Genomic DNA, 14723 nt, shown 5'->3' on the forward strand with positions numbered 1-14723 from the left:
TTGATATTTCAGGGTTTATATTTTTACATAGGAATAGTAATGTATCAATTTAGTTAAGATATAATCATCACTCGAAATGCCGATTCGGTGACACAGGCGCCCCTTGGTGATGCGTTCTCCTATGCGATCGACTCGATCGGCGTTTGACTTAAACACTCACTGTACGCCAAACTCGCTCCGCTCTGCTCTTACCATTGCAACTTTTGCAGACTCTACAGACATGTCGTACAATAGCTGAAGTAAACCTGTCATTCGGCTCATCGTTTGAGCCTCCGACAAATAGGTGATAGACAGGAATCCGTTGAAGGACACCCCCGCTGCTGTTTGGCTTTCAATGGCCTCTGATTAAAAACCTTGGATATGAGTTATGATCATATTTCTCATTATTGAACTGGGCTAGTGATGCAGGAGACCGTGGCGACTCTCTCAGTGGTTCAAGATGGCAGATTTTTATTGAGTTTTGAACAGATAAATCGCTTTATTTTTTGCCATGAATAACAGAAATCTTTGCACCGATGGCCCCTGTATACGAAGGTAAGATGATTGCTTCTAAATCCGGACGCCTTAATGTGGAATAATTGAATATACACTAGCCTAATACGATAGGCGATTTATGCAAGTGATGCAGAGGAAACAGAAGTGGCGATGCGTTATATCATCCCCTCTTTTTGTTCAAATGTATTTATAAAACATGTTATTTTTAAGCCTATTTTTTGGTAAATAGCTTACTTGATATGCGTGCTAATACATGTCTAAATATAAAAATCACAACACAAAACAGACCCAATTTGAAAGCCATAACCACGATTTCAGTCCTGTCTGTCTGCCCCTCAACATTGCGATGTTTTAACAGGTCAAATATCGTATTATTGATGTAATGTACACATATTGATACGATTCTGTTTAATTAAAGCATCATTGTAGTTTGCCGTATGATAAATGATCAGCTTTAAGATGATAGAAGGAAGTATCAAAAGAAGATCGTAGACCAACACACGTATCCCAGCATGTTATAATCGAGAAGCCTATATTTATATATCATGTTTTGATACCGAGCAAGATATTTAGCCCCACCATTAGAAAACGAACGGTGTTATATAGGCTATCCTGTCTCGGTGTGCACTGTGGTTATTTGTATTTCATAGTTATTCAATCAAAGGGAAGCTTTATGCCTGCTCGATGTTGCTGCATTATGTCCCTGAATAATACAATTGGTCTTTATATTGTTTATTATTGCAAGCGACTAGTCCAACCATGGCGAATAGCCATGGTAGCTCTGTACATTTTACACTTAAGGTTAAGCTGTGGGCAATGAATTGCTGGAACAGTAGTGTAAAACAAAGCAGGGACGCAAACCCTGTGTAGCCCATACCAGTGAAGGATTTGATGAGAAATGTGCAATTTGGCCAAACGCTTTCTGTCGTCGCATGCAGACATTCTAGGATGAGGCTACATAGTCCATAGTTTGGGTTGTTTATGGACTACAGCAAGCTTCGTTTATTCTCCATAATTGGGTTTCCTTGGTGTATATATGCTGTCTTGACACCTATCGCGCACACAGTGGAATGATACTCGTTTCCACCCAACATAAAGGAAGATGACACATGACAGTTGTTCTATTACGCGGAGCAAAATGGCAAACGAATAAATGACCCGATCTAGGTTTATTTATTTATAAATGTGTTATTATTGCAATTTAATTCAAACAATCGTAATATCTACTCTTTACTCCCTCTGGTGGTGAAATAAATAGATCATTGTGATGTGCAAAATCGGAAAATTACAACGTTTACTACAATGTGTGAATGTTTGGTCAACTGTAATCTGAGGTGAAACAAAATGGTAAACCCTGCGTTAAAAGTAAAAAAAAACACCAAATCAATTGCCCAAACAAAACAAATGGTCTGCAAGGGGATGTTGTTCGTTGAACATCTGGCTGGCCTCTTTGCAGTCAAAACAGTGATCTGATGCTTTTCTCATAACCCAAACTAACATCCTGACGTGTGCCTGGTGAGCAAGGCAGGTCCAGCTGTCACTTGATTGTTGAAAAGCTAATATTCCCACGCAGCACAAGCATTCCAAAACCAAGTGGGTGGCTCTGAGTAGGAAGCACAGACTACTATGTTGTGACTTCCATGCATGTGAAGGGGACAGCGCCGATTACCCGGGCAACTTCATGTGTGGAACAGTAGCCTCTCATGCACGGGGTCAAGCCGTACAGCAGAGAGCATTTATTAAACAGCCGTTTGAGTAGAATGGACAGAGAATGACTCAGATGATGGCGGTGATGACGGACTGCAGCAGCGCAGACAGCTCTGTGCGATGCATGCCTAGACCCTTTACCACCTTTATGGCTTGCTGGCCACTTGAACTGTGCCGTTTTGGTTTATTTATGAGACCACACCGGATACATGGGACAATCCTTCCCGACCTCAGGAGCTACGGGGTGGGGGGACCCCTTGGGACCTCACCCACAACACTAAGCCTAGACCAAGAGTCGGCTGTCTCAACATGCCGGCTGGAGAGTGTGTTTATCTCTTTACAGCTGGCAACAGATATAGAATAAGGGTTAGTTCAGTGCTTACATAGTTGTGTGTGGGAGACGGTATCCATTCCCAGGGCTTCTCACTCTCTCTTTCTTTTATTTCTCCTTTTCACTTTGGTCGCGGATACTGTAGTATTTTGATCTGCCAGTCAGTGCATGTATCAATATTTGATGTTTGGCAGTCTGTTTGCCTGAGAAGCGTTATGGAAATGGATTACCTGTCTTCACAAGCGTCTCTTGCAATATTCAAGTTGCCTCTTTGAAAGAGAGACAAAAATCTAATGTTTAGGGATTTGTTGTATTGATTTGGTAAAGCATTTAGTTGGAGAAACTGAGTTCTTGGTAAAGGGCAGAACATGAGTGTTATGTGAAATGAGCTGAGCTTTGTGTGTCCGTGTGTGTGCATTTATGTGTGTGTGTGTGTGTGTGTGTGTGTGTGTGTGTGTGTGTGTGTGTGTGTGTGTGTGTGTGTGTGTGTGTGTGTGTGTGTGTGTGTGTGTGTGTGTGTGTGTGTGTGTGTGTGTGTGCATGCATGCGTGTGTTTGTGTGTGTTATCTACAGTCCATGTTAGATTTGTGCACACGTGTTAGTGGATCTCTGGTGAAGACTGGGGATATGTGAGCTCTCTGATGTGTTGAAATAGTTCACAGGTGGGATCTGAACGGCGGGGGGGGGGGGGGGGGGGGGGGGGAGTGAGGGGGGGGGGGGGGGGGGCAGCTTCAACTGATGTGACAGGTTAGTGGAGGCCAGTCTGACATTAAAGGCCCAGGCTTGAATTTGGACATAATGGAAGACGGGATTTTCTTTTCCACAGAGGCACTTTTTTTTATTCTCCTTTTCTCCTTCTTCATCCTTCAGTAATCATCCCTCCTGCGGCACCTGAGCACATCATTTATCCCGCTCCGCTCACGCGCAAAAAAAAAAGATGTTCGATTGAAATGTTGGGGAATTTCTTTTATGCAACTGTAATTTCTTTCTCCTAGGTGCAAAGCCTTCTGTTTCAGTGCTGACTGGCGCCATATGTTTTAGACCTCCCTCAGTAAAACAACTCTGAAAGCAGCAGCACTCTGAGGTCCTCCAAGCGAGAGGCACCATCAGTTGCCGACATTAGTTCATTTTTATGGGAGTGAGGGAGGGAGGGGACAGGGGGATGTTAGCATAGATAGACGGAGCCTCAACCTTGTCGAGTGCTTACACAAGGCTTTTCTCTGTTGGCTGTTGTTCTGTATTGGAAGGTCTTTTTATTCACCGTTGTTTTGCCCCCCCATGTTTTAGTGGTAAGCCTGTGTTCAACCGCTGCCCTTGACTCTGAGTGGAGAAATACACATTCTAAACACAGATCGCCAATAAATCTAGTTGTAGCGACTAATAGTTTTTAGCTGGACTGAAATAATGGGAAAAAAAGAGAACACAATGATTTTTCCCTCCAGGATCAATAAAATGCAATGCTGACTTTTTGTGTTTTTGTGCTTAGTTAGTTACAGAGGTGGTTTTAGTTACGTACAGACTTGATTAGGCCGTTCGTCCTCTTTCTATTGCCAATGAAATCCCTACATTACATCACTCCTATGGTTTGTCACGTCGTAAATATCCTTTTTAGAAATGGGAATATGCCACATTATGGATGCAAGATGCGCCCTTAAATGTTGTTTTTGGTTTGTTTTCAGTTTTTAGATTAAAAAGTAGAGTAGCTTTGGAAAATAATGACCTATTTCTGTATTCATGTTTTGTTACTCTGGATAAAACATCTACAAAATAGTAAATCGTTTCTGAAGCATATGAGACATGTTGATTTTATTGGCTTTGAACACATTGGTTCAAAGGAGAGTTGTTATTTTGCTTCTTTGTAAGAACGAACTCTGTGAATAGGATGTGTTGGGCCTGTGATTCCACAGTGATTCCTGGAGCATAAAGGCCATATTTGCATGCAGAAATGTGAATCAACCCTCTTTTGTAAAGGACGAAAAATTCTAATTGAAGTGTGGGCACACACACACACACACACACACACACACACACACACACACACACACACACACACACACACACACACACACACACACACACACACACACACACACACACACACACACACACACACACACAATAGCCATTAAAGCAGCAATAAAAGCTTAGATCATGTTGGTTAGAGGTAGAGGTAGATGGCATTGGTTTGGTCTAATGGTTTTGAGCCACCACCACAAGCAACACAATTATACCCACACACCCACACCCAGACCCACAACCATAAACATTCTACCAAACCAATACCCTCGACCAACCCCCTAACCCACATTATCTAAGCCCCCTGTCCTCCTGGACTTTGTTGTTCACCACATCCCAATAATCTAACGCCCCCACCAGCCCACCGCCCTGCTGTTTGTGCACATTGTCCCCGACCTTAATCCTATTGTTTGTGATAATGTCCCCCATACCAGTCCATTTGACATGGCACTCTCTGGAAGAGCACCGCAGAGCTGACCGTGGCTGTATTTATGCTTTGGCTCATTTGGCCTCTTTTAGCTTGACAGAGGCTGGGGACAGAGAGAGAGAGAGAGAGAGATCAATGAAAAGGGGAGGGGGAGATAAATAAAGACCGGGTAAGGCGAGCAGTATTTATAGACACTGACAGATAATATTTAAAATCAAGAAGAAAAGAGCAGGAACCGTGTAAGGGATTGAATTTCAAGAGCTGTATTTATTATTTGTGTGTGTGTGTGTGTGTGTGTGTGTGTGTGTGTGTGTGTGTGTGTGTGTGTGTGTGTGTGTGTGTGTGTGTGTGTGTGTTTGTGTTTGTGTGACATGTATGGTAGGCTCCCTAGTTGTAAAGCCTGTCTGTGCCTCCCTCTCTGTCTCTCCATCTTTCTCTGTTTCTCTCTGTCTCAGTTTCTCTGGTTCTCTTGTTCTCTGTCTCTTTTTATCTTGCTCTCTCTCTCTCTCTCTCTCTCTCTCTCTCTCTCTCTCTCTCTCTCTCTCTCTCTCTCTCTCTCTCTCTCTCTCTCTCTCTCTCTCTCTCTCTCTCTCTCTTTCTCTTTCTCTCTCTCTCTCTTTCTCTCTCCCTCTCTCTCTCTCCCTCTCTCTCTCTCTCTCTCTCTCTCTCTCTCTCTCTCTCTCTCTCTCTCTCTCGTTATCTCTCTCTAACTTTCTTTCTCTCTCATTCTCTCACTAGAGGAAGTGAGACAGGGGCCGCTGTTATGCTGGGCCCCTTGGCGGCACAGATGGCTGCAGGTACACTGCTACGCTCGGCCGATAATCAAAAGACTTCAAAGGCCGGACGAGCGGCCACGGCCGTTCCTGTCCATGGCTAGGGGGGGCCAGGGGGGGCCAGGGGGGGGCAGGGGGGGGCAGGGACACCGCTCCGTCGGACGAGGGCGACGGCCCAAGCGATGGAGAGGTGGTCAGAAGAATCCACAGCCATGTCCCCCCTCTCGCTTGCTGTGCATCATTTTAGTATTTTTCCTACTTTTTTCATTTGCTTATTCACATGACCTCGCTCTGCCTTTCTTTGCTTTACTTTTGACTTCCTCTCCCTGCCTGTCCATTGATATTTCTCTCCCCCCTCCCACTCTCTCCCTCTCTCTCTCTCTCTCTCTCCCCCCCTCCCTCTCCCTCTCTCTCTCTGTCTCTCTCTCTCTCTCTCTCTCTCTCTCTCTCTCTCTCTCTCTCTCTCTCTCTCTCTCTCTCTCTCTCTCTCTCTCTCTCTCTCTCTCTCTCACCATACAGCTGTAGGATAATATTGTTCTCTAACTTTCTTTCTGTTCTTTTCAAAAACCTTGTCTATATGATAGGTTGAAATATGTTGAAATATCTACACATTTCAACACCGTGCGCACACACCGGACACATTGAAATGATGGTTCACTCCCAATTTCCTCAAACAGAGAGTACACTTGCACAGTAGGTGTGAGAGAATATACAGTTTAACAAACCCATATTTATTGTTTTCGGTTTTATCACACCCCTGTGTGAAATGCAGAACCGTAGCCTCAGGATTCCTCTCCTATGTAAAATGTACTAATCCAAGCAGGCCCCCCCCCCTCTGTCTTATCTCCATAGCACTAGAGAATGAAACACCTTCCACATTCATCTTCTCTGAGTACTGGATGAATGCAGGGAGAAGAAGAAATGGTGGATTCAACCAGAGCTCTGTCATTTTAAAGCCAGTGCTTTCTTGACATGAGAGAGCTATGAGATGTTTTCATCTGAGCTGTGCGATTCCAATCTCAAGCCGAGAAGATAAGCGTGACAGCTAATCAAAGTTATTCCTTGTTTAAATGTGGGTTACACAGAAACCCGGAACATAGAGAACAATTATGAAGTATACCAGGAATTCAGTCTTTCTTTCTTTCTTTTGACGATAGCATTTTTCATCTTATCAACCGGAACATCAACAATAATTCCCAGTTTGATCAGCTCAGTATAATTCCAAAGCCTGCAGGATTTTGTAAACGTACTATTTGGTAAAAACATCTTTGTAAAACATGTGTTACTATAAAAAAAAAAACAGAATGCCTCAAAAGAAACACCTCACTTATTCTGACGAACCAATCAACCGTACGAACGACGCCGGTCGGCGTATCATTAAGCCGTGTCTGGAAATGCACCGAGTCGATGTGTTGGCAAGATGAGGATCTGGTTTTAAGAGTTAGTGGACAGGTGCTGTAGCACATGAAACACAGGTCTAATGCCCTTTACGATGTCATCGTCGCTGGCTTCAAAGGCTCCGTGCGTAGAAGCAAACCAGCGGCCTGGCTCGGCGGCCAGACTTTGAACTGCCCCCCCCCCCGCCCCTCTAAGTCAGCCTGGGACGGCCTGCGAGAGGGTAGTAACGCACAGGGAGGCAGATGAAAAAAAAAAAAAAAAGGACACTTTTCTTAAGGAACAAGGAGGGGAGGTGGAGATTAATTATACCAACTTCCCCCCCCCCTCCCGTTTGCAAACATGTGTCGATGCCTGACTCCCACCCTAATTCCCCCTCCCCCTCCCCACAAAAAGCTGGGGCCCATGGGGTGGCTGTGTGGTGTGTGTGTGTGTGTGTGTGTGTGTGTGTGTGTGTGTGTGTGTGTGTGTGTGTGTGTGTGTGTGTGTGTGTGTGTGTGTGTGTGTGTGTGTGCGTGTGCGCGTGTGCGTGTGTGATTCCAAACTGGAGGCCAAACAAGGTTTTTCAAACCACAACGTTTAGAAGGGCAAAAGTAGTGTGGGGGTGGATGAAGTGGAACAGATAATGTGGATGTTTAATCAGGCCCTTGTGATAGTGAAGAGTGGCTTTGGCTTAGCTAAAAGTAAAGGGTGTTACCTGTGTGTGTGTGTGTGTGTGTGTGTGTGTGTGTGTGTGTGTGTGTGTGTGTGTGTGTGTGTGTGTGTGTGTGTGTGTGTGTGTGTGTGTGTGTGTGTGTGTGTCTGTCTATAAAGCAAATGATTCTTGTATGTTAGATACATAATAAGGCATTCACATTTATCCTGAGATCCACACACACCCTTCATACAAACAACATTATCTTTCTTTTGTGCATCCCGGCTCTTAGAAAGGTCAAAAAAAGGTGACCTTTAGGCGTGGTGAGATCCTTCCCCTCCCATGCTGGTAGGCCAGGACCTTGGTGTTTCTGCCTTATTAAGCCCCTATAGGACCCAGACGGCGCTCCTGAGTGGGAGGGCACCAATTCACAATTCACAAACTGGACCTGAATGGTGATCTACTTTTGTCATCCATCTCTATCTAATCCCTGGTCTATTCCTCCATTGTGGTATGCATCGGTTTTGTTACGCAGCCTCCATTGAATAAATCCCTTTCATTGTGCCACTGTTTCTCAAAGCCTGAATAAAAGGTACGTGTCATGGACTGGTGTTATTCGGATGGTGTGCAAGGAAGCATGGCTCTTGGCTCTCGTGATTCTCCGGTCCTAACGCACACCGGGCCCTTGTGGTGTCATGTCGTTGAGACCGTTGTGGGTGTAGCTGTGGGGCTGGGGAGGCCGCGAGCCCTTCTCCCGGTCGCGGGCGGAGGTTGTTATTTGTGAGTGTAAAAGGCCGCTGTAAATAGCATCCCTGAACCAGTAACCGGGGTGTTGTGACGACGACGGGCCCAATATATGACCTCAGCTCAGCTCTGTGAGTAAACAGCCTCTACCAACTGCCATGCCATGGATGACACGTTGTCACTTGGATTAACGATGACATGCTTATTTACTCAATTTGTATTCAACACACAGACACACACGTGCAGCATGCAAATGAAGAGACCTCCCTGCTTCTGTGGGTTTGTGTGTGTGTGTGTGCAAATCGACATAGTAGGTACAAATGTAGAGCGGGTCAGAGAATAAGTCAGTAATCGAATAGATGTGCAATTGATGGATTGGTCACCTGTATTATTGCCGAATCCCCCATGCAAGGCTTAGAGGAGGGGGGAGAAGGATGGAGGGGGAGAAAAAATGGCAACACAAGACTGTGGTTTAGAGGCGATAGCCCCTCTATGGCCCCTCCAATGTCCAGAGCAGCAGCTTCACACCAGCAGTTAAAATATCACAAACGCCTGCTGCTTGGCCAGGCATGCCATGTGCCAACATTTACTTGTATGAGATTGCTGAAAGGACAGAGGGTGGTTGTGGATGTTCAGGGGGGAAGGGCAGAGGGAGGGGGTATGATGTCTATAAGCGGTGATATAACATGGGTAGCAGACGGTATGCCTCGCCAAGGACAAGGTTAAAAAAGATTAGGGACTTCTTCTGTGCATCTTTTCTTCCTGTCATTTTTTTTGGTCTCTCCTTCCCTTTTGTTGGTCCGTCTCTCTCACCATGTATGTGTATCTCTCTTCCCCTGTATTGTACCCCTGTCTCTGTCTCTGTCTGTCGTTCTCTCTATCATGTTTTTCACAGGCTCTCCGGCCTCTACTTATGGCCCCTCCCATCACTTATCATGACCAAACACCCACAGGCTGGCCTTTGTGTTTACCCTTGCCATCAAAACATGCTTTCCATTCCCAGCTTCACCCTCCTGAATCTTTATCATCAAGATCCAATATGTAGTTTTTTTGTTTGATTACTCTTTTCTCTCATTTTATGGGCTGTTTTTTTCTTTTCTTCCCAAAAGTCTCAATCAAATCCTCATTGTTCGACGTCGATGTTCCTCCGCCTTTATGTTCTCCCTCTTGCACGGAGAACAGGCTGTTTCTGTCACTAAGGGTTATTCAAGTGTTGTTTTGTCCACCTTTGTGGCGTTTTTTACTGTTTTTTGTTTCTTAAAAGAGCACAGCTCACTGCCGTGTGCTACGAATCCCAAATCAGAAAACGCACGTGGTTTTGTTCACGTTGTCCTCAAATGGATCCCCACCACGATATGGACTTCAGCATTGAAACAATAAAAGAACCGCAAAAAAATAAACCTAGACACATTGCTCACATGCTCACTGCGTGTTTGTTCAGCGCGACAGCTCGGCAGCACTCTAAATGAGCCGGCTTGCTGAAGGGTAGAGGCTTGTTTTGACAACATGGCACCCAGATTCCCGGGTCCCTGAGCACTTGGGCTGGTTGGACGGGTTCGTCCTCAGCGGTGAGGGTTCATTGGCCGGCCAAGAGCTGTCGGGCAACGGCCGGATCCCAAATGGCCCTGAGGTTGTTCTGGAGGTGTGATGTGGACGGGGTTGAAGGGGGTTTTCGTTCGCAGCCCCTCTAACCAAGCGACAATGCCTGTTCTGGAAGACACCCGCAAGACGAACATTAAAGGAGGAGAAAGTGTGTGGCCTTTTGTTGACGTGTTCACAGACAGACGTGTAAATACATACAGCTTGTCTACTTGGTTGCACGCTCACTTGCATAGCGTCCGCCTCTGAGAGATCAATTGTAATGTTGTCGTTAAAAGAAAGGTAAGAATGTCTGTTTCGTTTGAAAAACAGGATATTTTATTGGATTTAAGTGTTTTTAGGTATTCAATACATTACATTACATAATTACATTCTAGTTTCGAACTCACACCTGTGTTACAGTTTGAGTGTAATTAAAGCTGTTTGCCGGCTCTGAATTTAGCCATCCATAGTTGAATTGTAGTGGTTTTGATAGAGACTACCAACATCCTAGTACTGTTGCATCCCTGTCGGTGGGGGTCATGAATTATTCTGGCTATGTCTTTACCCACTTTCGTCTTTCTTTTCCCTCAGAGAATGAACTTGCTATGATCCCATTATGTTAATTCAAAAGGTAAAGAGCAACAGCTCATTAAAAACTTGCCCATGATAATTATGATAGCGGGGGATAATCTAATTCAAAAACTCAGAACTTGTATATTTGTTTGGAATATATCGGCTGATTTAGTTGCCTGATAATAAAATAGCTAGACTTTAAAATGTAGCAATCATAAAAAAGGAAAGAATAGAAAGTTCAATTTGTTTGATTAAAATGTGTTTTTTGCTTCATTCAATTTGTTTGTTATTTTTTAGCTTTGATCTATAATTTTATATTTTTGGACTGGTGAGGAGAAAGATATTTGATTGGTCGAAATTGAACTATAAGTGTGTGTGTGTGTGTGTGTTTGTGTGTGTGTGTGTGTGTGTGTGTGCACAAGCATGCACGTATGTATGTGTGGGTGTTCACAATGCGTTTATTTTCTTGATTTTGTGTTGGCAGTCCAGGGCGCCTCTGTTAAAGATATATGAGGAAAACATCTTGTCAGAGTTGTTGTGACAATCTTTGCTTTTGCTATCCATTTCCACAAGTCCTCTGTTTCATCTGTTGGCCCACAGAAAAAATATACTGTTAAGAAGAATCTTCTTCATTATTCTCTAATTGTCTATTTCTCAGAATTGTAGTCAAGAATATACTATGGTTTCCGTGTTATATATCTTCCTATGCTACCGGTTTCTCTGGGTTGTCCACCTATTGTCTATGCCTTGCAGTGTACTCAACTGTCACTGTGTACTAGATCTTAATGGCATGAAGGAAGCATTGTGTAAAGTGCTGTTAGCATGTCGCTGCGCTTACATGATAAGCACAGTGGAGAGTGGCTGCTTATCAGGTGTGGTGTGTGTGTGTGTGTGTGTGTGTGTCGTGTCCCTGCTTTGCCCTGTCCTGTTTGCAGAACTCATAGTGAGAATTCATTCATGGCAGTCAGCGCTGCGTAGCATTCAAAATAAGTGCCTTTGAATCGTGGTTCCTGAATATCCAAAAGCCGAGGCTTCACAGGAGCAGGCTGGAGCCGTTCCTCTTCAGCCGATTTCTTTCTTGCTTGCTTTCTTTCTCCCTTTTCTCCTTGTCTTTCTTCTCGTGTTTTGTCCCTCTGTGTGAGCCAGGGGGCATAGGGTGCCCATCTCCCCTCGTGATCTGATTAATAACAAATCTAACTGGAACATGGACTTCCCGACCCTCCCGTCCGCCCTCACCCCTCCATACCCCTCCCCCCGGGGTTCTTACTGGTTCAGGCTCTGGTTCAGCTGCAGCAGACCTCACCCAGTCGACGTACTGGTGTTTCTCACACAGGCTGTTTTATGGGGACCCTTAACATGTGCATAACAGGCTGCCTGTCTCGCCACCCTCGCCGCTTCTTGCAGAGATAACTTTTTCATCTCTCGTTTAGATAGTACCTTTTACTGTTCTACGCTTCATTAAAAGGGAGGTGCGGGCGTGCGGAGACAGCTGTTGTGTCACACGGAGGACACAGGAGTTTCTTATCAGCAGTGTGTGTGTGTGTGTGTGTGTGTGTGTGTGTATATGAGTGTGATTAAACGAGAGGCAGAACATATGCTGTATATGTCTAACCACATGTTGTATCTTATAACATATATCACTCTAAAAATGACTTTATACGCGGGCTGACCCCTGAGGTGTGATCTCACGACGTGTTCCGATTCACACGTTGAGCTTCCGAGAGGAAACAGGAAGTGGCCCCGCTGATAGGCACGCCGCCTGCTGATGATGATTATGAGCAAAGGGTGGGCTCCCACCCTTCTTTATCCCCTGACCATCCGACCTTTACTGGGCGATGGCTCTCTAGGGGGGGGGAGAGAGAGAGAGAGAGAGAGAGAGAGAGAGAGAGAGAGAGAGAGAGAGAGAGAGAGAGAGAGGAGGAGAGGAGAGAGGAGGAGAGAGAGATGAGAGAGGAGAGGAGAGGAGAGGAGAGGAGGGAGAGAGAGGAGAGAGAGAGAATGAGAGAGAGAGAGAGAGAGAGCGAGAGAGAGAGAGAGAGAGAGAGAGAGAGAGAGAGAGAGAGAGAGAGAGAGAGAGATGGTGGTGGTTGATAGGGGGGGTATATATTGAGGAACGACAGGCCCCAGCTCTACGCTCCCAGGACAAGCGAAGGGTGGTAACACCGGGCCGGCCTGAAACCGACAATATGTTCCTTCTCAGCGGCGCCCTCGCCCCTCAGAGAACATATTGTCTGTAAAAAGCAGTCAACCGTGTGATTTAGACCAGCCCTTTCAGAGCAGCCTGGTCTTACCTGCCTTCGCCTGTCCCGGTTATGCAGCGCTAGGGCCTGCCATTCCCTAGCCTTCCCCCTCCCCCCTCCCCCCCCTGCCCCGTCCATCTATCTCCTCACCTCTCTTGATTTGACTCCCACCGCCTCTCAGTCCCTTTATTACAGTGCCACCTGTGCCCTGGTGGAAAAGGGGGGGCACCTCTGTCTGCACAATGCCCTTTTAGACTCGAGCGCTGGCCTGGATCAGTGTGCATGGACGCCCCGTGGGTTCCAAATTGGTCCCGGAGCGCCCCCCCTCTCAATCTATTACTAACTACTCAAAGACCGTGTGTGTGTGTGTGTGTGTGTGTGTGTGTGTGTGTGTGTGTGTGTGAGTGTGCCTGTGCGAGTGCGTTTTAAGCCGCAGAAAGTTACACAGCGACGCACCTTGTCTTGCTGTAACATGCACAGGGGGAGATACTGCTTTGCCCAGATAGCGGGAGACCGCCTTCATTAACCACTCCCCGTATGTATCAGTAGATGTCTGATACGGTTTCATCAATGCATTCCAGTTACAGCCAGACCAATGCAGCCGACTACCGTCTCTGAGAGACATCCATCCACAGCAGTGCAGTGCTAGACATGAACTAGTGGGCATCCATATCCTCATCCGGAGAGCTCTTCATAGATGATATTATAGCTTCAAGTCATTTACCATCTATCTATATAAAAAGGTGCTCCCTGTCTCTTAAAATAAAGGTTTTATCTGTTACCCTGGTCAACATACATTTTGTTTGCCTTGAATCTTGTTTGAAGCTGGTTGAACTGACCAGAACTGACAGCTGCAGGGTGCACTTGCAATGTTTATCATAAACCAGCATCAGCATAAAAAAAAAGCTCTATGGGTTACCCTCCTCGGAAACAGACACAGGTCCCCTGGACAGAGACACTCGGACAGAGCCACGAGGACCCCCCCCAAACTCCAAAAGGCCCCTCTCCAGCCCCTTAAACAGCCACCCCTACCCTCCCAGGCCAACTGGGACTGATCCTAACAAAAAGGAGATTAACAAACCCCTGACAGAGAAGTAATCTCCCTGAAAACATTGACTATTACCATTTCAACATGCCACGTCCAAACAGTGGGAAGACGGATCTGGCATGCATGATTACAGTGTGTGGGTACTTTGTGCTCTTTAAGTTATGCTAAATGAAAGGCTGGAGCAGCCCAAGGCATTCCAGCATTGTAAATGTTAGAACAATAGGCCTCGACACTTTATATGCCTGCCGTAAAACATTTCAAATAAACTCTCAGACGGGGGTGTTTTTCAACAGAACGGCCAGCAACGTGTTTCCCAAACAGTAAAGTGGTTGTGATTATTCAAACTCGGAGTATCATAAATACTTTTGGACAAAAGTGGCACAGAATTGTGATTTTCCAGCAATTTAATTGGCTTTTCAATTTTAATCTGTTTTATTCTTCCCTCTGTATTTTGTGATGAGATAATCACTTCAGCCTTTTTTGTTTGTTGGTAATTTTATTCTACACTTCACACAAGTTTAAGTTTAAACTGTCTTGGTTATAATGGAACCCTTTACTGGCAACTAGATCCTGCATAGAATTCCTTGACATAATACATTTCTTAGCACTCATTTCTAAGCACTCATTACTCAGATGTTCCCAATGAGGTACACTATGGCCCTGAGCGCTTAGGACAGTCAGGACAGTCTGGTCAAGCTTAATGATAAACCACAGTCTCAAGAGCAACCATGCATCATTTGTTAATAATAACATGAGCAT

General features: G+C 45.3%; 1 protein-coding gene across 1 annotated transcript in view; it reads left to right on the forward strand.

Moving 5' to 3' along the window:
* The first annotated feature begins 47 nt into the window (after positions 1-47).
* hipk2 (homeodomain interacting protein kinase 2) overlaps positions 48-14723 on the forward strand; it is a 74495-nt gene continuing 59819 nt past the window's right edge. Inside the window, exon 1 of the mRNA XM_056599397.1 lies at positions 48-534. Coding sequence (XP_056455372.1) covers positions 516-534 — 19 coding nt within the window. The 5' untranslated portion in view covers positions 48-515. The remainder of the gene's footprint in view (positions 535-14723) is intronic.

The sequence above is a fragment of the Gadus chalcogrammus genome, chromosome 9 (assembly GCF_026213295.1).
Source record: "Gadus chalcogrammus isolate NIFS_2021 chromosome 9, NIFS_Gcha_1.0, whole genome shotgun sequence".
NCBI lineage: Eukaryota > Metazoa > Chordata > Actinopteri > Gadiformes > Gadidae > Gadus > Gadus chalcogrammus.